The sequence below is a fragment of the Bos mutus genome, chromosome 10 (genome assembly GCF_027580195.1).
Source record: "Bos mutus isolate GX-2022 chromosome 10, NWIPB_WYAK_1.1, whole genome shotgun sequence".
In the NCBI taxonomy this organism is placed as follows: domain Eukaryota; kingdom Metazoa; phylum Chordata; class Mammalia; order Artiodactyla; family Bovidae; genus Bos; species Bos mutus.
In genome coordinates this window covers 47,827,087-47,851,879 of record NC_091626.1, presented here as the reverse complement: position 1 = coordinate 47,851,879, position 24,793 = coordinate 47,827,087, and the positions used below count along the sequence as shown (strand labels likewise).

At 37.4% G+C, this 24,793-nt stretch overlaps 1 protein-coding gene across 1 annotated transcript in view; it reads left to right on the top strand.

Annotated features, from left to right (window-relative positions):
- FAM227B (family with sequence similarity 227 member B) overlaps positions 1–24,793 on the top strand; it is a 201,954-nt gene that overhangs the window by 165,661 nt on the left and 11,500 nt on the right. The window contains exons 10-11 of the mRNA XM_005892161.2: positions 4,871–4,968; positions 9,882–10,044. Coding sequence (XP_005892223.2) covers positions 4,871–4,968; positions 9,882–10,044 — 261 coding nt within the window. The remainder of the gene's footprint in view (positions 1–4,870; positions 4,969–9,881; positions 10,045–24,793) is intronic.

The following is a 24,793-nucleotide window of genomic DNA, read 5'->3' as shown; positions in this document are numbered from 1 at the left end:
AACACTCAATCACTCCTCAATATTTTCTCTCAATGAATCTTTTATTAAGTATGAAGTAATAGAGAGTTTGAATTCATTCTCCTTAAAAAATGATGGTAATGACAATATTGTCTAAAATTTACACAGTCATTACAGGATGCCAGTTACGTGTGATTTGCCTATATGATCTCATTTTTATCCAGTTAACAAGTCTATAATTTAATCATTATTATCATTTCAAAATTATATTTCAAGGAACTGAAAGCTTAAAGAATTTTATTTGCCCAAAGTCACTTAGTTTTCAAATGGCAGAGCTGATGTTTAAATCTGTGTCCATCTGTCTCCAAGGCTTAACTAATACACTACTCTGATTCAGGAATGCACATTAAGTTCACATGCCCGTGCTTCAAGCCACTGGTTAAGTGGGAGTTGGAGCCACTCTTTTAGTGAATAGGAGAGGGAAATACCTTGAAAAGTCTCCCAGACTGTGACTGGAATTTTCTTGGGAAGTACCTGCAGAAATGGTTTATGTATTTTTAGAGCAATTTTTGGAGTATGATTAAGGTCTTGAAATGCTCTGCCACTGTGGATTCACTATGGAACATTCACCATGAGTTTAGCTGTGATATTTTTCAAATAAAACTAAGAATCATGGTCTGAAAAGTAGAAACATATTTATAGAATAACACTTGCAAAATATTATCCGAATAAATAAAAAATATTGTGTCAAAAGTAGCCACGATGGCACAGTAAAAAGACCCTAAGCTCACCTCCTCTAAAAAGCACACCAAAATCACAACTATCTTCAGAACAGCCATCAGTGAAAAAGACTAGAACCTACCAGAAAAGTCTTCTATAGCTAAAGACATAAAGAAAGAACTATAGCAAGACTGGTAGGAAGGGTAGACTTACCATATAAACAGATTCCCTATCTCCTGGATGGGTAAACCACAGACTGGAGAATTATTATATTTTAGAGGTTCTCCTACATCAAGCTACTCAGTCTAGGGATCTGGTACTGAGAAGAGAAGCCCCCAGAGTGTTTGGCTTTGAAGGTTAGTGGGGCTTAATTGCAGGAATCCCACTGGACTGGGGAAAAATAAAAATTTCACTCTTAAAGGGAAAACACAATATCCCTGCTGGGCTTAGAGAGTCTCGTGGGGAGGCAGGAAAGGGGCTATATAGACTCTGGGTGCAGACATATTGGGGAGCATCATCAGCAGTTGATATCTTGGCTCATTAGCTCTAAGACCTGGCGCCACTAAGAGCCTACAGACTCCAGAGTTGGGAAGCCTCAGGCCAAACAACTAACCGGCAGAGGCATAGCCCCACTTAGCAGACAGTCCACCTAAAGACTGAAGAGCCCAGAACTGCCTCTGTACCCATCCCTAAACACTGACCAGCCCACCAGAGGGTCTTGGCGTTTGTTGTGCATAGGGTAAACATGAAGGTCCTTTTGTTTAAACTATCTGTTCATAACAACTAGAAGATAGGTTCAGTTCAGTTCAGTTATCACTCGGTTGTGTCCAACTCTTTGCGACCCCATGGACTGCAGCACCCCAGGCCTCCCTGTCCATCACCAACTCGCTGAGTTTATTCAAACTCATGTCCATTGAGTCGGTGATGCCATCCAGCCATCTCATCCTCTGTTGTCCTCTTCTCCTCCTGCCCCCAATCCCTCCCAGCATCAGGGTCTTTTCAAATGAGTCAGCTCTTCGCATCAGGTGGCCAAAGTATTGGAGTTTCAGCTTCAGCATCAGTCCTTTCAAAGAACACCCAGGACTGATATCCTTTAGGATGGACTGGTTGGATCTCCTTGCAGTCCAAGGGACTCTCAAGAGTCTTATCTAAAAGCATCAATTCTTCAGTGCTCAGCTTTCTTGATATTCCAGCTCTCACATCCATACATGACTACTGGAAAAACAATAGCTTTGACCAGAAGGACCTTTGTTGGCAAAGTAATGACTCTGCTTTTTAATATGCTGTCTAGGTTGCTCATAACTTTTCTTCCAAGGAGCAAGTGTCTTTTAATTTCATGGCTGCAGTCACCATCTGCAGTGATTTTGCTAAGCTGCTAAGTCGCTTCAGTCGTGTCCGACTCTGTGCGACCCCAGAGATGGCAGCCCACCAGGCTCCACCATCCCTGGAATTCTCCAGGCAAGAACACTGGAGTGGGTTGCCATTTCCCTCTCCAATGCAGGAAAGTGAAAAGTGAAAGTGAAGTCGCTCAGTTGTGTCCAACTCTTAGTGACCCCATGGACTGCAGCCCACCAGGCTCCTCCATCCATGGGATTCTCCAGGCAAGAGTACTGGAGTGGGGTGCCATTGCCTTCTCCACAGTGATTTTGGAGCCCCCAAAATTTAAGTCTGTCACCATTTCCACTGTTTCCCCATCTATTTGCCATGAAGTGATGAGACCAGATGCCATGATTTAGTTTTCTGAATGTTGAGTTTTAAGCCAACTTTTTCACTCTCCTCTTTCACTTTCATCAGGAGGCTCTTCAGTTCTTCTTCACTTTCTGCCATAAGGGTGGTGTCATCTGCATATCAGGTTATTGATATTTCTCCTGGCAATCTTGATTCAAGTTTGTACTTCATCCAACCCAGCATTTCTCATATTGTACTCTGCATATAATTCAAATAAGCAGGGTGACAATATACAGCCTTAACATACTCCTTTTCCTATTTGGAACCAGTCTATTGTTCCATGTCCAGTTCTAACTGTTGCTTCCTGACCTGCATTCAGGTTTCTCAAAAGGCAGGTCAGGTGGTCTGGTATTCCCATCTCTTTCAGAATTTTCCATAGTTTATTGTGATCCACACAGTCAAAGGCTTTGGCATAGTCAATAAAGCAGAAATAGATGTTTTTCTGGAACTCTCTTGCTTTTTCAATGATCCAGTGGATGTTGGCAATTTGATCTCTGGGTCCTCTGCCTTTTCTAAATCCAGCTTGAGCATCTGGAATTTCATGGTTCACGTACTGTTGAAGCCTGGCTTGGAGAATTTTGAGCATTACTTTTTTGCTAGCATATGGGATAAGTACAATTGTGTGGTAGTTTGAGCATTTTTTGGCATTGCCTTTCTTTGAGATTGGAATGAAAACTGACCTGTTCCAGTCCTGTGGCCACTGCTGAGTAATATCACCTAAGTATGTATTTAAGAATAATTCAAAATTGAGCATTTTTATTTTTAATTATTCCTCCCAAAGAGAATATTTTTATTCATTTCTTATTTATCTTTTCAGTGTTCCTTTATACAAATGAAGGCAAGTATCCCTTTTAAACTGAATGTAGCATATTGTATACTTTCAGTCAAGTAATATACTCTGTACTGTTTTGCAACTTGCTTTCCTCACTTAATGATATAACCTCAAGATATCTTCACATCTGTACAGAGATGTTACTCATTTCTTTTTACAGCTCATAGTATTCCAAAAATTGGAGTACCATGGTTTTTTCAACCTGCACCTGAGTATTAAATACATAGGTTTTATGTATTTAAATATTAAATACATAATCATTAAACTTGTACTTGTGTGTTTTTGTACTTGTGTAGGAGATTGTGAAGAATATATTCTTAGGGGGAGGGATTACTGAGGCAAAGAAAAAATGTCTGTGTTATTGATAGATATTGTCAAATTCCTTTCCATAATGGGTTGTATGTTTTTGAGCAAGTTTCAAAGTAGAGAAATTATATGGTTCATTACCTTTCTTGCCCATTCTAACTCCCAACTTAAACTAACTTTTCACTCTTAAAATACAGGTTCCTTGCCAGCCAGTTTTTTAATCTCTGCCAGAGAAAAATGCCTAGTTGCCTCCAGTATTTCAAGCTAATATCAAATATCTTTTAATATGTAACATAAATAATCAATCCAAGTAACCTTCTTTAATTATTCTAAGGTTTGTCATCAACCTCAAATACTGTAGTCTAATTTGTCTACCTGGTAACTGGTAATAATTGTCAGTGCCAAGATCTAGTGCAAACTTCTCAGATCAACTGTTTTCTCTGTTCTATATTGATGTACCCTTAGTAACTAGCCTGTGCTTTTAGGCTGATTGACATGACTGATTAAATGATATAGTTCTCCTTTAAGATAAGAATCCCTATGTGCCCTCATGCATATTTATGCTGGTTACAAAAAAAAAAAATTTACCAAGTCTTTCCTTATCTGGGTGTGTTGTCAGTATATGGAAAAGGTGGCCTCTAACATGCCAAGGCCCAAACCTCTTATTCTACATAACTAGAGGGTCATGAAAAGAGCTCTGAACTCAGAGGCAAAAGCCCTAGGTCCATATCCTCTTCCTCTACTCTCAATAAATGGTAGGGTAAGACTTAGAGCAAGACTCATCTTAGAAAAAGTCGTAGAGTTTCCTGCATTTAGTTTTCTCATCTGTAAGTTGTGGGAAATTTACTTAGCTCATAAAATGGTTTATGAGGACAGCATGAAATAGTGTAAGTGAATAAATTTGAAAACTCTAAATCCCTGTTAAGTAAAATGAGATGGAATATTCATTTCCTCTGACTGGGGTGTGCATGCATGCTCCGTTGATTCTTTGGGACCCCATGAACTATAGCCCGCCAGGCTCCTCTGTCCATGGAATTTTCCAGGCAAGAATACTGGGGTGGTTTATTGTTCCCAACTCCGGGGATCTTCCCAACCCAGGGACTGAACCTGCATTTTTTGCTCCCACATTGGCAGGCAGATTCTTCACCACCTGGGAGCCTAGATTGACTGGAGCAAGCTAGTATGTAACAATATCCTAACCTCACACTTTTACCTCTCTCCATGTTTAATGTACATTGCTGGAAAAAAAATAAAAGACATGGTGTCATTCCTTTCTGAAGAAAAAAATAACAGAATTTAAGAAATTTTTTTGTTTGTTTGTTTTAGCTATAGACTTCAATATATCGAAAATTTTAGAGAACCCAAAAGCATATACAACGCCTGCATTCAAGGAAGAATCAAGACCATCAAAACTACCAACAAAGGTTTGAAGTATAATGATCATAAAAAAAACGTTCTTACTTTTAAAATTTTCAGTATAATTAATTCAACAGTTTCACATGGACAATGTAGCTTATTATACTCTTGATATATATTTTAGAAAAACTGATCAGAAGCGACTTATTAGGGAGACTAACCTTAATATTGCTAAGTTGTGTTTATTTCTGAAACTATCCTCATCTCTAAGGAAAAAGAATAATGTTTATCTTTTCCTCATAATTCTGGCACTGCTTCTACTTGGGCTGACATACAAAAAGGGCTCTGACCTCAATAACCATCAGTCAAAGTTGTAGACAAAACATCAAAGGAGTTTTCAACAGTGATTGACCTGTCCCTACCTCTTAAACCATGGTCCTGGAATAAATGACTATATGTAGGTATTGTTACTCTTCAGTCTTGAATGTTTGCTTTCTCCACAGTTTTAAACATGCCTCCAAAATAGAGATCCTATGGACTTGCTACCTTGTGTTGCTTTAGCCAAAATTTGATGAGACTGTTGGCTTGAACTTCTGAATTGGATCTCTTAATTTGTTGGCCAGTTAAGTTTTAAATCTATTGCAGTCTTTATTGATAAAATTTGGTCTGAATTATCTAGTTAAGCCTGACCATTATTTTAAATTTTAAATTATGCCTATAAAAATCACTTTATGAAAGTCATATTCATATATTTCCAGGTCTTTAATAATCCAGGTATGTAGAATCTCTTCCAAATGTCACAGTCCTGCCAAGGATGTTTTGCCAGAGCTTAGGATGGAAATTGGTGACCTGAGAGTCAGGTTGATGTAGATGGCAATATTGCACCATCTTGGCTGCAGGGGACGGGAGGGCAGGGGAGGAGATGGGAGTAGAGGAGGAGGGCAATGTTGGTAAATTTCAAAATCAGGAAAGTATGATAGAAACTGTATAGCTGATCTTGAAGAACCACTAAAAATGGTCTTTCATACTTTGTTTACAAGTTGGAGAAATATGGATGGAGGGATTTATAACTGACCAAATGACCTTTCTTCAGATGACACTTTAAAAGCTAGAAAGCAAATGGCAGTTATGTCTTTGGCAGTACACCATATTGCTGCATCATTGGTCCTGTATTACACACATTTTATTGACAACTTTGATGAAAACATGGTTGCCATTTTTTATTAGCTATGTAGAAGTCATAAAACTTGGAAGAATTATGAATGACCAAAAGTTTTCAACAGGCTAGAATAACAGACCTGATCTTAGAAGATAAACTGTTACTGTGAAAAAAGTATAAAGGTCCAAAATTATAACTTCCTAAGTATAGAATAATAAAGCCTTGGCTTGGAGGCATCTGAAAAGATTTGGGAATCACTTTCAACAGTAAGCTCTCTATGTGTCAAAAGTAGAATGTCATTGACCCCAAAATCTACTGTATTCATGGGCTGTCTAAACATATGTGCTGATTGGACAAAGATTGTGCATTATGTTCATTTTGGAGCCCTGCATTGTAAAAGGGTATAATAATCAAGATAGTAAAGGGCTCTGAAACCATAATGTTTGAGCAATTGCCAAAATATGTAAAGATGTTTCCACTAGAAAAGATGAGACTGGAGCCCATAATAACTGTTTTCAAATATGTAGAGAGCTACAGTAGATTAGATTAGTAGCAGGATTAGACTTTTTCGATATGGCTCAAAAAAGTTTTTACTAATACACACTAAAAAGTTTTACTTTTACCAATAAGTAAAAGCTGTACAGAGTACATGTTTCAGTTCAATGGAAAGAAAAGTTTTCTAAGCACTTTTTTTTTTCTAAGTGTCTGACTCTTTGTGGTCTGTAGCCCGCAAGGCTCCTCTGTCCACGGGATTCTCCAGGCTAGAATATTGAAGGGGATTGCCATTCCTTTCTCCAGAAGATCTTCCCTAACCAAGGATCAAACCGGAGTGTCTGGCATTGCAGGCAGATTCTTTACCATCTGAGCTACAAGGAAGTCCTTCTAAGCACCAGTGTCATCCAAATGCTGAATGAGTGCTTATGGGCTCCCAGTGTCCACATGAGCATAGATAGTACACACTTTCAAACCTCAAAATCAGAGTTTAGCTTTCTATCCACTGTCAGCAATTATCGTTTAGTAAACTAACAGAAAAGCTGAAGGCTGAAACCATTCCTTGAATTTCCTAGTTCATCCTTTGTGACCCTTCCAAAGTTCATTGGATTGCCTGGTTCTTCAAATTTAGTACTAAATTGACTTTGGCTATAAAAGTTTTGTTTTATGGAATCTTAAAGTTCTCAGAGTTTTCTGCCATTATCTTTTGTGGGGGTAATCGGAAGCAGTGAGACTTCTGTTAATTATTTTGGCTACTTGGTATATCTTTAGCAAGAGTTCTTTGGACAACGTGAGACCTTAAAGTACCCAAGAAAATGGCTCAGTTCAGTTCAGTCGTTCAGTCATGTCTGACTCTTTGCGACCCCATGAATTGCAGCACACCAGGCCTCCTTGTCCATCACCAACTCCCGGAGTTCACTCAAACTCACGTCCATCGAGTCAGTGATGCCATCCATCCATCTCATCCTCTGTCGTCCCCTTCTCCTCCTGCCCCCAATCCTTCCCAGCATCAGAGTCTTTTCCAATGAGTCAACTCTTCGCATGAGGTGACCAAAGTACTGGAGTTTCAGCTTTAGCATCATTCCTTCCAAAGAACACCCAGGGCTGATCTCATTTAGAATGGACTGGTTGGATCTCCTTGCAGTCCAAGGGACTCTCAAGAGTCTTCTCCAACACCGTAATTCAAAAGCATCAATTCTTCAGCACTCGGCTTTCTTCACAGTCCAACTCTCACATCCATACATGACCACTGGAAAAACCATAGCCTTGACTAGACGGACCTTTGTTGGCAAAGTAATGTCTCTGCTTTTCAATATGCTGTCTAGGTTGGTCATAACTTTCCTTCCAAGGAGTAAGCGTCTTTTAATTTCATGGCTGCAGTCACCATCTGCAGTGATTTTGGAGCCCCAAAAAATAAAGTCTGACACTGTTTCTACTGTTTCCCCATCTATTTCCCATGAAGTGATGGGACCACATGCCATGATCTTCGTTTTCTGAATGTTGAGCTTTAAGCCAACTTTTTCACTCTCCTCTTTCACTTTCATCAAGAGGCTTTTTAGTTCCTTTTCACTTTCTGCCATAAGGGTGGTGTCATCTGCATATCTGAGGTTATTGATATTTCTCCCAGCAATCTTGATTCCAGCTTGTGCTTCTTCCAGCCCAGCATTTCTCATGATGTACTTTGCATATAAGTTAAATAAGCAGGGTGACAGTATACAGCCTTGACATACTCCTTTTCCTATTTGGAACCAGTCTATTGTTCCATGTCCGGTTCTAACTGTTGCTTCCAGACCTGCATATAGGTTTCTCAAGAGGCAGTTCATGTGGTCTGGTATTCCCATCTCTTTCAGAATTTTCCACAGTTTGTTGTGATCCACACAGTCAACAGCTTTGGCATAGTCAATAAAGCAGAAATAGATGTTTTTCTGGAACTCTCTTGCTTTTTCGATGATCCAGCAGATATTGGCAATTTGAAAGGTTCCTCTGCATTTTCTAAAACCAGATTGAAGTTCATGGTTCACGTATTGCTGAAGCCTGGCTTGGAGAAATTTGAGCATTACTTTACTAGCATGTAAGATGAGTGCAATTGTGCAGTAGTTTGAGCATTCTTTGGCATTGAAAATGGCTAAGGCTTCACAAAACACTGGATTTGCATTTAATGCCTATTTCTGCTCTTGACTGATGGGACTATCCTTTAAAAGTCATAGATTCTCATAGAGGAGGACAGATCTGTGTACTGTGGTTTTCCTAGTTTAGAAACTAGTAACTGCAGAAAAATAACAGAAATGTCTATATCTAAAACTTCAGTAAGATAGAGTTTCTGTTTTATTATTACCAAGACAGAACTCAGAAAAAGGGTCATTAAGACATCTTTCTAGACAGGCAAGATCTCCTTTTAAACTTGATAGAGCTCACTCCAGTTCTGCATGCAGTTTTTGAGATCAGGCTAGATATATACCTGATACGAATTGTCATCAAGACAATAGTGTGATTACAATAGTCCCACCATTTGAAATAATTTTGTAGTAGCTATGAATGAATACAGTGAAAAATTGACCATAAGCAAAAGAAATATGAGAATTTTATATATCAGTTAAAACAAATGAGAAAAAAAAATCTTTCCCCATAGGAAGTGGAATGAACAATAAATCTCTCATCCAGGAATTACAAAAACTGAGGAAAGACAACATATGAGTAGTTGCTATACTTACCTTGTATTCTACAAGAAGTCAATAGTAGAATATTGAAGCAATTATAATTATGGTGATTGTCTCCCTGACACAGAATTCATGATCGAAGTTTCTTTCATCAGCACTTTGATGGGCTTCTGGCCTCCACTGTTCTGATGAGAAGTCACCTGTTAACTTTTGGGGGTTCTCTTATATGTCGTTTTTCTCTTGCTGGTTTTGAAATTTTTCTTTTTGTCTTTTTTAACACTTTTGACTATGATGCATCTAGATGTGACTTTATCCTACTTGGAGTTAAGTTTCTAGGATGTGTTTTTCATAAAACTTGGAAAGTTTCAATCATTATTTCTTCATATTTTTTCCTATCCCTTTTTCTGGGGTTATGCTCATTTTTCTCTTTCTGTTCTTCAGATAGAATGATCTCTATTGGCCTGTCTTCATGCTAAAAGACCACCAGAGCCTTACAGCACACACTCATAGGCTCATAAGCACTTTCATTAAGAAGAATGCCTTGCAAAATTTCCCTTTAATATACCAGATAATAATTGTATTTATAGTTATAATGCAGATATATTTAATTTACAGTTATTTAAAAATACACAAAAGTAATAATTGACTCTTCTTTTTTTTCTACCCCTTACAGTCCCATTATATCAGTAGTGGTCCAGAGTTTAACCGTGTTCTCTTCAATTTTGGAGGTCAGAGTCCACTGATTTTATATTATCTTGAGATGCATGAGGTAGCTGGTATTTCCAAAGCCCCTAGACAAGTCAGGATTAAACTCACTGAAATACTGAAAGAACCATATCCTTTTTAAGCTTTGCCTTAATATGATCTATCTCCAAAATATTCAAAACTTTTAGCTTTCTTTAATGTCTCAATGTATTGTATTTTATAACTAATGCTCTATTTAGCATTGAATTACATTCAAAACTTTCATAGCATGTTTGGCTAAAAGTATTTTCTCTTTTAGATCTAAGGCTGTGATTTTGCATGTAAGAGAAATAAAACAAACATAAAACTCAGGAACTTAAAAAACTGGTATGTTTAGCTCTTTAGTAAAGTGTTCCATTTCAAACATTTGTCAGAACTGTGGGTCATGGGCTTCTAGATTTCTCCAGAAGAAAGTTTCAGACATATCTTAGCTATGTAATCCTTTGTTCAACTGAATATTTCTTAGCTTAATGTATAAAAATATATTAGGTTGGCCAAAAAGTTCTTTTGGGTTTTTCCTTTTTTTTTTTTTAAATCCCAAACACACTTTTTGGCCAACCCAATAATTTAATGAAGTTGGAGCTCTTTGGTTGCAGCAGGTGTGTCTGTTTACATTCTTGTCCCCCTTCTGTGTAACCGATTCTTGCCCAGGTCACACTAGGGACATGGATGAACACAAAGGGATGTAGTAAATGGTCTCTAGACTGGGGTGTGTACAACTCTGCGTGGAAAATATATATATTGTACCTATTTATATCTTTAAAAATAAAAAAGAAATTATACTTGACATATTTAGAAGATAGGTACCCTCACTCAGTTGACATTTCAGTCTTCACTGTATTGTATCGAGGGATAATAATGACATCTTTGCTTTATGTTATTGTCTGAGGTTCACAATCTATTGCTGTTTTCTTTGGATGGTTAAGCAGAGTTATAGATTATATCATGTAATTTAACTAAATTAACACTTACTGGTGGACCAATAGCTTTAAACATTTCCCTGAAAAAAAAACTTTGGATTGATGGTAATATTTATAATGCAAGACTATTTAAAAAAAAAAGACTAATTGATATTTCCCCTATTTCTTGAAGGAGCTCCTTTTCAGTCACACTGAGAGACAAAATTAGTGGTGATCCAATCAGTTCTGCTGAGATATAGGCCAAAAAAATAAAAATTTTCAAAAACATCAATTGAAATATGGATAGACATCATTATTAAAACAATAAGCCTAGCCCTAAATGTACATTGTCCTTTTCAAAATTAGCAAATAATAGTATGATGCCAGTTTAATTTGCAAGGCATTTGTAAACTGTATAGACCTCAAAACAAATCTCTGTAATTTGAGGATAAAAGGTTCAGAGTACCATTAATAAATATCATTTTAAATTTATTTTTAAATATTTTATTTCATCTCACTGTTTTCTATTTGTAGATGGCATCTTTTATAATATGCCTAGTTAATTAATACAGATTGATATGTGTATAATTTCTAAATTTTAAATTATACCTATAAGGGTGTGTGCTCACATAGCTTTTAGTCATAGGATACATGATCCTAGAAGTGTGGAGAACTCTGCTCTGGCAGATTCTGAGGATTCTTTCTAGGACACTTCTCCCATATTTCAGTCCAGATAATCTCCAGCGTCTCACTGACCGCAGGGACATGGAATTAACTTGGATGACTCTGGAACACAAGGAAAAAGGCGAACTAGAGAACTAATTCAGTCTGTTCTGAGACTTGTAATTTAAGGATGCTCATCAACCTTGAATTATTCATACTAATGTTTAAAATTCAAAATTTTTAAATGTTTAGAAGTGAAACTTGAAAGGTATATAAAACCATTCATTATAGATTATTTTTATTTTTAGCTAATTTTTATTGTGATTGTAAAAAATGTCTCTATATTTCTGATGGGCATGGATTTGTCAAACAGCAATACAAGGTTTCATAACACCAATTTACTGAGAATGTGGGAAGAGTGTAAGTATGGGTTGAGATGGGAAAAGCAGAAAATGGATATCTAGAACATGAAACCATTTAGGAGAGTATTTCATTTCCTAAAAATCTGAAAGAAATCACCATTTAGAAAGTGTCAGCTATGGACAAAATTAATTTAAAAAGATACATACCACTTCAGTGTTCATAGCAGCACTATTTACAATAGCCAAGATGTGGAAACAACCTAAATGTCCATCTACAGATGAATGGCTAAATAAAATGTGGTACGCATATACAATGGAATATTACTCAGCCATAAAAGAGAATGAAATAATGCCATTTGCAGCAACATAGGTGGACCTAGAGATTGTCATACCAAGGGAAATAAGCAGAAAGACAAATACCATGTGATATCATTTATAAATCTAAATACGACACAACTGAGCTTATCTGTGAGACAGAAACAGACTCATAGACACAGAGAACAGACTGTGGTTGCTGGGGGATGGGGTGGGGGATGGATTGGGAGTTTGGGATCAGCTGATGTAAACTGTTACATACAGAATGGATAAACAACAGAATCCCACTGTAGAGTAAGGGAATTATATTCAATATCCTGTGATAAACCATAATGGAAAAGAATATGGAAAAATGTGTATATAACTAATCACTTTGCAGTACAGCAGACATTAATACAACATTAAAAATAAACTACACTTCAATAAAACAAAATTTTTTAAGAAAGTAATTAGACTTTCTGAGCTTGTAAAATGTAATACCTGCTGATAAGAAAAAATATTCCTAGATCTAATGATGAACAAAATGATAATGATACCTTATATTCGTCAGCACTTGACAGTGTTTCAAGGCGTATATTGACTCTCTCTATGTATTATTATGAGAAATGACAAAACTCCTGTGGCAGTGGGGAGAGCAGGCACTCATACAGCCACTCTACAAATGAGGAGGTCAAAGCTCGACGGTGAGTAGCTTGCCCAGGTGATTCATGCAGCAGGGCTGGCAACAGTCTGCTGTTCTGCTACTTGCCTGACATGACAGTCCAGGCTGGTGGTTGGCGGCACAGCCCAGTAATGTTTTCAACAAGATCTTTATTTTAACATGTTTTTCCTTTAAAATTTTTTTGTTGTTTTGGGTTTTTTTTAACTTTTAATTTTATATTGGGGTATAGCTGATTAACAATGTTGTGGTAGTTTCAGGTAGACAGCAAAGGGACTCAGCCATACATATACACGTATCCATTCTCCCCCAACTCCCCTCCCATTGAGGCTGCCACATTGAGCAGAGTTCCCTGTGCTATACAGTAGGTCTTTGTTGATTATCCACTTTAAATATAGCAGTGTGTAATTGTCAGTAATTTTTTTAAATTGAAGTATAGTTGATTTTTGGAGAAGGCAATGGCACCCCACTCCAGTACTCTTGCCTGGAAAATCCCATGGGTGGAGGAGCCTTGGTGGGCTGCAGTCCATGGGGTCGCTGAGTCAGACATGACAGCGACTTCACTTTCATTTTTCACTTTCATGCATTGGAGAAGGAAATGGCAACCCACTCCAGTGTTCTTGCCTGGAGAATCCCAGGGATGGCGGAGCCTTGTGGGCTGCCGTCTATGGGGCCGCACAGAGTCGGACACGAATGAAGTGACTTAGCAGTAGCAGCATAGTTGATTTTTATAATGTTGTGTTAAAACCAAGATCTTGATAGCTGTTAATGAAATTTGTGTCCAGATTTCTTATATCTGTGATGACTGTACGATCATTAAATTAATCTTTCTCCTGAAAGTTTACATTTACAGCATTTATTTTCATTTATATTTACAGCTATTCAGAATATAGAATTTTTTTTATTAGTTTTCTCTGGGCTTATTGGCGTCCTCTGGCTTTTCTAAAGTGGAAAAATAACACTTTGCAGTAAATGCATCTATTCAGAGTGAAGGAGTAGGAGATAGTAGAGAAAGTGGAGGAGATAAATAACAAAAACAAAAAAAGACAAATTTAATTCATCATATTTGGGATTGGCAGACTCTAAAATGGTCCTCAGTGGTTCCCGCCTTCTGTTTTATGCCCTTGTGTAATTATTTCCCATCGGGTATTGGCTGAACCTATGACTTGCTTTTAACAAATAGAATATGGCAAACATAATGAAATGTCACTTTTGAGATTCAGCTGCAAAAAGACTGACATCAGTCCTACTCAGCCTTTCTTGCTTGCTCTTTTGGAGCCCTCTGGGAGAAACCAGCTACCAAGTTGCGAGCTGTCCTGTGGAGACTCCCCAGAGGCAGGGAAGTGAGGAAGGCCTCCAGTCAACAGCCAACAAGAAACTGAGACCCTGTTATTTGGACCCTAAGTGTAGTGGGAAATAATATATTTTTACTGCAATAAAAGCCCTATTAAAATGCAAAAAAAAAAAAAAAAGCTGAGACCCTTAGTCCAACAACCCTTGAGGAAGTAAATCTTGCCAATAATCACATGAGTGAGCCTAGAAGCAGCTTCTCCTTCATTTGATCCTGAGATCACTGCAGCCCTTGCCATACCTGGACTGCAGCCTGTGAGGGACCCTGAGCCTGAAGTATCCAGCTGAGCTGTGCCCAGATTCCTGACCTGCAGAAGCTATCCAGTAATAAATGTTTCTTGTTTTATGCTGCCAAATTTCAGGATAATTTGCTATACATCAACGGATAACTCACAATGTTTGAGCAAAAGTCTGATTTAGACAAATGTCTTCAATAATTTTATAGCCCCTTTATACCTCAATCCAAATATTTATCACATCGTACTGTAACCATTTCTATACTTGTTTTTCTCATCCGATAGAGAGTAAAGAATTATTTGCCTCCATATCCCTGACACCAGAAAAAAAAAAAGTATCTTAAAATAGGTATTAAATAAATGTCTGATGGGTGGGTATATAACAGTTTATATAAAGATAAGACTAAATTTCATTTTATTTTTTTGACAAAATTTGACATTATTGTTAAAATTAAGAAAGCTAGAGGATAGAGATAGAAATTTAGGAGTCATTGGTCCAAAATTAATCTTTGAAATTGTCATTATAAAATGTTTTTTAAACTTTATTAAAAAGTTATTGTATACCAAGCACTGTTTCTAAGTACTTTACATTTATTAACTCATTTAATTATCATGTCAGCTTCTGAGATAATTACTATTATTGTCCCTAGTTTGGACTTCCCTGGTAGCTCAGACGGTAAAGCGTCTGCCTACAATGCGGGAGACCTGGGTTCGATCCCTGGCTCAGGAAGATCCCCTGGAGAAGGAAATGGAACCCACTCCAGTATTCATGCCTGGAAAATCCCATGGACCGAGGAGCCTGGTGGGCTACAATCCATGGGGTCGCAAAGAGTCGGGCACGACTGAGCGACTTCTGTGTGTGTGTGTGTGTCCCTAGATTACAGATAAGGAAACTGAGGCACAGGAAAGTTAGATAATTTGTCTGAGGACACCAGAGTAAGTGATAACACTTGTAGTCTGTCCTTGACAATCTGGTTTCTGAGCCAATGCACTCAAAAACTCTGGTGCTGAATTGTTTACCCAGGGGGCATGTATAATTCCAGAAGATAAGACCATATTCTAGTCTCACAGACTTAGAGTTATGGTTATGGTTATGGTTATGGTTAGCAGGAGGGAAGGGGTAGGGATAGATTAAAAGCTTGGAATTGACATGTACATACCACTATATTTAAAAGAGATAACAAACAAGGACCTGTATAGCATAGGAAATGCTGTTCAGTATTCTATATTAACCTAAATGGGAAAAATATTTGAAAAAGAATAAACACAAGTATATGTATAACTGAATCACTTTGCTCTACATTTGAAATTAACCCAACATTGTTAATCAGCCGTGCTCTGGTATAAAATAAAAATGAAAAGAAAAAAAACGTATTCTAGGTTTTTAAAAATAATCACAATTATGGTTTGGGAGAGGGTTGGTAAGAGGGAGAGAAGCCAACAGAAGACAAAAGAAAAGGGATGCCATGACAATGTTGCCGTATTTGAGAATATATAGTTAATTCAAATTTCTACAGCTGGTCATGTATTAAATAACTTTTATAGTTTTTCCTTCAGATCTATAAGATTGCATGATTGACCACATTCTATTTCAAAATGATTTATTTCTTTAGAAAGAAATTCTCTTTTTCCACTCATTAAAAATTTGTTTTATCAAGACTCACAGAGAGATTTATCCTGCCATACTTTCAAATGGATATCTCGAACATATTCTCCTTCCAACCAGTTCATAAAGACTGCATTTCAGTGGAGGTTCATGCATGGCATTCATATTCATTTTTTTCATTAGTTTTTTTAATTGAAGTATAGTTGATTTACAGTATTGTATTAGTTTCAGGTATGCAAAAAGTGATTCAGTTTTACATATCTATATTCATTTTTTTCAGATTATTTTCCCTTATAAGTTTCTACAAAAGTGATTCTTATGACACACTTTTTTCAACTAAATTCAGAACAATATGATACTTGATCAGTATGCAGTTTTAAAATCAGAGTCTTGTAGACCAGATCCATTTGGTCTGGTCCATTTGTTTAAAAATAAACAACATCGCAGGTAATATTTCTTTTGACTCAGAATGATTTCCTAAAGTCATAAAAGAGAAGATGAAGGTTGCTTTCTTGTCAGTGTCTCAGGGTCCACATATAAACACTGAGAAGACTGGAGATGTGTCTAGAGAAAGACGGAGGGAGGGAGCGTAATCATACGTCACAAGGTGCTGTGGACTCTGACATGATTTTTAATGTATATTTATAAGGAAAGTTATCAACTCTTTTACTAGATAATATACATTAAATCATTACTAGTAGAAAATTTAAATTTTTTAGTGAATAATCTTTGAATTTCTCTTTTTTTAATGTGACTGCTTAATACTAGTGTTTTGAGTAAAACAGAAAAGATCATTCTTATGGACTCTGTGGGAGAGGAAGAGGGTGGGAAGATTTGGGAGAATGGCATTGAAACATGTATAATATCATGTATGAAACAAGTCGCAGGCCAGGTTTGATGCATGATACTGGATGCTTGGGGCTGGTGCACTGGGATGACCCAGAGGGATGGTATGGGGAGGGAGGAGGGAAGAGGGTTCAGGATGGGGAACACATGTATACCTGTGGCGGATTCATTTCGATATTTGGCAAAACTAATACAATATTGTAAAGTTTAAAAATAAAATAAAATTTTTAAAAATACATTAACAAAAAAAAAGAAAAGAAAAACTGACTTCTAGGATGCAGAGCTGAATGTGTGGTATGTTTTCAAACTGGGAAGAATCTTGTGCAAAATGTATTTGGAGCTCCTAGTTTTCCCTTCTCACATTTGTCTACATTTTTGTAGACTACCTCAACTCTTTTATATGTAAAATAATTATTATACTTTTGAGTATTTCTTAGTTTATTTTTTAGTTTCCAGTAAACTAAACTCTTAAGTCTAATAATTATTTTACATGTGAAACAAATATTTATTTTTTTAAAAAGAAAACTCAAAAATAAAATGTTGAGTCTCATTAAAAAGTAAAGTCTATAGGCTGTATCTGTATTTCTCACCTGAGTTTATAATGTTCATTCACATTTGTTGCAGTTTGGGAAAAATCTGAACTCAATGCAATGTGATGATGAGTGTTTTGTCTTACTATAAACACAAGCTGTCACCACCAGACATTTATACAGACCAACATGTAAAAACTATGAAGAGGCAGGTGATTAAACTACAATTAAAACTAAACCAGGATATATTCCTATCAACATTTATCCCAGCATAAAAATAAAAGCTATACAAAGAAACCTTCTGTTGTGAATTATCCATGATGGGGGAGATTCAAATAGTCAATGGGGGGAGGGGGAGGAAACACTGAGACTCATAGTAGATCTCTCCATCTACACAGAATCTAGTGGGAAATTCCTTAGAGCCATGTGCAATTCCTTTTTACTTTTATTCATAAAAAGACTTCCAATAATCTTTGTCACATGTGCACATATAGATTTTTTATCACTAATATGTGACTAACAATTTGTGTGTCATTACTAAAATTTACTATGAATTGTATCTTTCAAGTCAGTTCATTTCAGGTAAATTAACATATATTAAGGACATGGTTAGTTCTAAAAGTCTTGTAGGTCTTCATAGAACCGTTCAGCTTCTTCAGCGTTACTGGTTGGGGCATAGGCTTGGATTACTGTGATATTGAATGGTTTGCCTTGGAAACGAACAGAGATCATTCTGTCGTTTTTGAGATTGCATCCAAGTACTGCATTTCGGACTCTTTTGTTGACCATGATGGCTACTCCATTTCTTCTAAGCGATTCCTGCCCACAGTAGTAGATATAATGGTCATCTGAGTTAAATTCACCCATTCCAGTCCATTTTAGTTCACTGATTCCTAGGATGCCGACGTTCACTCTTGCCATCTCCTGTTTGACAACTTCCAATTTGCCTTGATTCATGGACCTAACATTCCAGGTTCCTAGGCAATATTGCTCTCTACAAGACCTTTTAGAACTAACACCCAAAAAAGATGTCCTTTTCATTATAGGGGACTGGAATGCAAAAGTAGGAAGTCAAGAAACACCTGGGTTGACAGGCAAATTTGGCCGTGGAATACGGAATGAAGCAGGGTAAAGGCTAATAGAGTTTTGCCAAGAGAACGCACTGGTCATAGCAAACACCCTCTTCCAACAACACAAGAGAAGACTCTATACATGGACATCACCAGATGGTCAACACCGAAATCAGATTGATTATATTCTTTGCACCCAAAGATGGAGAAGCTCTATACAGTCAGTAAAAACAAGACTGGGATCTGACTATGGCTCAGATCATGAACTCCTTATTGCCAAATTCAGACTTAAATTGAAGAAAGTGGGGAAAATCACTAGACCATTCAGGTATGATCTAAATCAAATCCCTTATGATTATACAGTGGAAGTGAGAAATAGATTTAAGGGACTAGATCTGATAGAGTGCCTGATGAACTATGGATGGAAGTTTGTGACATTGTACAGGAGACAAGGATCAAGACCATCCCCATGGAAAAGAAATGCAAAAAAGCAAAATGGCTGCCTGGGGAGGCCTTACAAATAGCTGTGAAAAGAAGAGAAGCAAAAAGCAAGGAAGAAAAGGAAAGATCTAAGCATCTGAATGCAGAGTTCCAAAGAGTAGCAAGGAGAGATAAGAAAGCCTTCCTCAGTGATCAATGCAAAGAAATAGAGGAAAACAACAGAATGAGAAAGACTAGAGATCTCTTCAAGAAAATTAGAGATACCAAGGGAACATTTCATGCAAAGATGGGCTCGATAAAGGACAGAAATGGTATGGACCTAACAGAAGCAGAAGATATTAAGAAAAGTGGCAAGAATACACAGAAGAACTGTCCAAAAAAATCTTCACGACCAATATAATCACAATGGTGTGATCACTCACCTAGAGCCAGACATCCTGGAATGTGAAGTCAAGTGGGCCTTAGAAAGCATCACTACAAACAAAGCTAGTGGAGGTGATGGAATTCCAATTGAACTATTTCAAATCTTGGAAGATGATGCTGTGAAAGTGCTGCACTCAATATGCCAGCAAATTTGGAAAACTCAGCAGTGGCCACAGGACTGGAAAAGGTCAGTCTTCATTCCAATCCCAAAGAAAGGCAATGCCAAAGAATGCTCAAACTACCGCACAATTGCACTCATCTCACACGCTAGTAAAGTAATGCTCAAAATTCTCCAAGCCAGGCTTCTGCAATACGTAAACTGTGAACTTCCAGATGTTCAAGCTGGTTTTAGGAAAGGCAGAGGAACCAGAGATCAAATTGCCAACATCCGCTGGATCATCGAAAAAGTGAAAGAGTTCCAGAAAAGCATCTATTTCTGCTTTATTGACTATGTGAAAGCCTTTGACTGTGTGGATCACAATAAACTGTGGAAAATTCTTCAAGAGATGGGAATACCAGACCACCTGACCTGCCTCTTGAGAAACCTATATGCAGGTCTGGAAGCAACAGTTAGAACTGGACATGGAACAATAGACTGGTTCCAAATAGGAAAAGGAGTATGTCAAGGCTGTATATTGTCACCCTGCTTATTTAACTTATATGCAGAGTACATTATGAGAAACACTGGGTTGGATGAAGCACAAGCTGGAATCAAGATTGCCAGGAGAAATATCAATAACCTCAGATATGCAGATGACCACCCTTATGGCAGAAAGCGAAGAAGAACTAAAGAGCCTCTTGATGAAAGTGAAAGAGGAGAGTGAAAAAGTTGGCTTAAAGCTCAACATCCAGAAAATGAAGATCATGGCATCTGGTCCCATCACTTCGTGGCAAATAGATGGGGAAACAGTGGAAACAGTAGCTGACTTTATTTTGGGGGGCTCAAAAATCACTGCAGATGGTGATTGCAGCCATGAAATTAAAAGACGCTTACTCCTTGGAAGGAAAGTTATGACCAACCTAGACAGCATATTCAAAAGCAGAGACATTACTTTGCCAACAGAGGTCCATCTAGTCAAGTCTATGGTTTTTCCAGTGGTCATGTATGGATGTGAGTTGGGCTATAAAGAAAGCTGAGTGCTGAAGAATTGATGCTTTTGAACTGTGGTGTTGGAGAAGACTCTTGAGAGTCCCTTGGACTACAAGGAGATCCAACCAGTCCATCCTAAAGGAGATCAGTCCTGGGTGTTCATTGGTAGTACTGATGTTGAAGCTGAAACTCCAATACTTTGGCCACCTGATGGGAAGAGCTGACTCATTTGAAAAGACCCTGATACTGAGAAAGATTGAGGGCAGGAAGAGAAGGGGACGACAGAGGATGAGACAGTTGGATGGCATCACCAACTCATTCGACATGGATTTGGGTGGACTCTGGGAGTTGGTGATGGAAAGGGAGGCCTGGTTTGCTGTGGTCATGGAGTCGCAAAGAGTTGGACATGACTGAGTGACTGAACTGAACTGAACTCCCATTTTTTATTGAATGGTTTGGTTTTTTGATATTGAGTTGTATGAGCTGTTTATATATTTTAGACATTAACCCTTTCTTGGTTTCATCATTTGCAAATATTTTCTCCCATCCAATATGCTGTCTTTTTGTTTTGTTGATGTGCAAAAGCTTTTAATGTGATTAGGTCCCATTTGTCAATTTCTGATTTTATTTCTTTTGCCTTGAGACCAATATAAGAAAATATTGCTACAACCTATGTCCAAGAATGTTTTGTCCATATTCTCTTCCAGTTTTATGGTGTTATGTCTTATACTTAGATCATTAAACCATTTTGTGTTTATTTTTGTATATGGTATGAAGGAGTGTTCTGTGTTGTTGATTTACATGTACAATAGCTGTCTAACTTTCCCAGCACCACTTATTGAAGAGACTATTTTCTCCATTGTATAATCGAAGGAGATTAATTTACTGCAGGTATGTGGGTTTATTTCTGGACTCAATATTCTGTTCCAGTGATTCACATATCTCTTTCTATGCCAATGCCTTGCTGTTTTCCTTATTGTAGATTTCTAGTATTGTCTAGTCTGAAAGCGTTATGTCTCCAGCTTTGTTCATTTTCCTCAGGATTGCTTTGGCAATTCTAAGTCTTTTGTAGTTCCATATAAATTTTGTTTATATGTTTTATTTGTTCTAGTTTGGTGAAAAATGTCATGGGTATTATGATAGGGATTGCATTACATCTATAGATTGCTTTGGGTAGTATGGCTATATTTACAATATTAATTCTTCTAATCCAAGAGCATAGGATATCTTTCCATTTCTTTTAATCATCTTCAGTTGCCTTTATTAGCGTTTTATAGTTTTTAGGGGAGAAGGAAATGGCAACCCACTCCAGTATTCTTGCCTGGAGAATCCCGTGGACAGAGGAGCCTGGCGGGCTGCTGTCCATGGGGGTCCCTCAGAGTTGGACACGACTGAAGCGATGCAGCCGCAGCATAGTTTGTAGCAAATGGTTCTTTCACCTCCTTGATTAAGTCTATTCCAAGTTACTTTTTTAGACTCACTTTTAAATAAGGGTTTTTTTTTTTTTTTCTTTCTCTTTCTGATATTTCATTGTTAGTATAAAGAAAAGCAACATATTACTGTATATTAATCTTGTATCCTGATACCTTGGTGAACTCATGTACCAGATCTAATACATTTCATGTGGAGACTCTAGGGTTCTCTATATAGAGTATCATGTCATCTGCAAATGGTGACAGTTTTACCTCTCCCCTTCCAGTTTGGATACCTTTTATGCTTTTCCCTTGTTTGAGTGCTGTGGCTACTATTTCCAATATGATGTTGAATAAAAGTGGTGCTAGTGGGAATCCTTGTCTTGTTCCTGAATTTAGCAGGAAGGGCTTCAGTTTTTCACCGTCAAAAATGAGGTTGACTCTCAGTTTGTCATAAATGCCTTTGTCATGTTGAGATATGGTCCCTCTATACTCACTTTGGTGAGATTTTTTTCATAAATGGATATTGAATTTTGTCAGATGTTTTTTCTGTGTTTATTGAGATGATCATGTGTTTTTCTGTCTTTTCTTTTTGTAATGTCATATATCATAGTGATTGATTGGAATATTTTGAATCATCCTTGCAACCCTGGGATAAATCCAACTTGATCATGATGTATGATCCTTTTTATGTATTGTTGGGTTCAGTTTGCTATTTTGTTGAGGATTTTTGCATCCATATTCATCAAAGATATTGGCCTGTAACTTTCTTTTTTTAGTAGTGTCTTTTATTTTGATATCAGGATGATTATGGTCTCACAGAATGAATGAGAGTGTTCCTTCCTCTTGGTTTTTTTGAAATGATTTGAGAGGAATAGGTATAAGTTCTTTGTATATCTGGTAGAATTCCCCAGGGAAGCCATCCAGTCCTGGATTTTGTTTGCAGGGAGCTTTTTTAATTACAGATTTTATTTTATGTCTATTGATCAGTCTACTCAAATTAAGTTTCTTCTTGACTCAGTTTTAGCAGGACATTTCTAAAAGCACGTCCATTTCTAGGTTGTCCAATTATTGGCATATAACTGTCCATAGTATTATGATTTTTTGTATTTCTGAAATATCCATTGTTATTTCTCTACTTTAATTTCTTACTTTGTTTATTCGGGTCCTCTTTCTTTTCTTCTTGGTAAACCTGGATAGAGGTTTGTTGATTTTGTTTCTGTTTTCAGAAAACAGCTCTTGGTTTTACTGATGTTTTCTATTGTTGTTTTGATCTCTTATTTTCTCTGATACTTATTATTTCCTTCCTTCTGCTGACTTTGAATTTTGTTTGTTCTTTTTCTGACTTCTTAGGTGGTAGGTTAGGCTGTTTGAGATTTTTCTTGCTCCTTGAGGAAAGCCTGAATCACTGTGAACTTCCCTTGTAGACCTGCTTTTGCTGCATCCCATAGGTTTTATAAGGTTGTATTTTCATTGACTTTTGTCTTGAAAGTGTTTTCTGGTTTCTTCTTTGATTTCATTGTTGACCCATTGGTTTTTTGTAGCATGTTGTTTAGTCTCCATGTGTTTGTTCTTTTCCTATTTTTCTTTTTGTTGCTGATTTCTAGTTTCATACACCATTGTGATCAGAAAAGACGTTTGAGATAAGCTCTCATCCTCATTCTCAGTTGCTTCACTCATGTCCGACTCTTTGCAGCCCTATGGACCACAGCCTTCTAGGCTCCTCTATGGGATTTTCCAGGCAAGTATACTGGAGTGTGTTGCCATGCCCTCCTCCAGAGGATTTTCCTCCTCCAGGGATCAAACCCGTGTCTCCTGCATCTCCTGCATTACAGATGGATTCTCTTTACAGCTGAGCCACTAGGGAAGCCTGAGATAAGCTCTAGCCTCTTAAATTTGTTGAAGTGTGTTTTATGACCTAATGTGTGGTCTGGAAAATCCCATGGACGGAGGAGCCCGGTAGGCTGCAGTCCATGGGGTCGCTAAGAGTCGGGCACGACTGAGTGACTTCACTTTCACTTTTCACTTTCATGCGTTGGAGAAGGAAACGGCAACCCACTCCAGTATTCTTGCCTGGAGAATCCCAGGGACAGAGGAGCCTAGTGGGCTGCCGTCTGTGGGGTCACACAGAGTCGGACACGACTGAAGCAACAGCAACAGCAGCAGCAGCAGCAGTAGCAGTGTGGTCTGTCCTAGAGAAGGTTCCTTGTATGCGTGGAAAGAATGTGCATTCTGGGTGCTTTGGATGTAAGGTCCTGTAGATATCAATTAAGTCTACCTAGTCTATTGTGCCATTTGGGACCACTGTTGTCTTATTGGTTTTCTGTCTAGAAAATCTGTCCACTAATGTCAGTGAGATGGTAAAGTTTCCTACTGTTATTGTATTCCTGTCAATTTCCCCTTTATGTCTGTTAGTATTTGTTTTATATATTTCAGTGCTCCTATATTGGGTGAATGTATGTTAATGACTGTAATATCCTTTTCTTGTATTTGTCCCTTTTTCATAATATAATGTCCTTTTTTGTCTTTCCTTATGGACTTTGTTTTAAAGTCTATTTTGTCCAATATGAGCATTGCTATCCCTGCTTTCTTGTCATTTCCATTTACATGAAGTATCTTTTTCTATCTTTTCACTTTCAATCTGTGTGTGTCTTTCATCTTGAAGTGAGTCTCTTGTAGGTCATTTTATGGGTTCTTGATTTTTATCCAATCTACAGCTCTGTCTTTTGGTCAGAGGATATGGTCCCTTGACATTTAAAGTAACTATAAGTGCTTTTTATTGCCATTTTAAGCCTTGTTTTCCTGTTGATATTGTGGTTCTTTTTTGTGTCTTCTTTCTGATTTTCCTTTTGTGCTTTGATGGCTTTTTTGTATGCTTGACTTCCTTTCTTTTTGGTATTTGTGAACCTATTATATGTTTTTGATTAGTGATTACCCTGG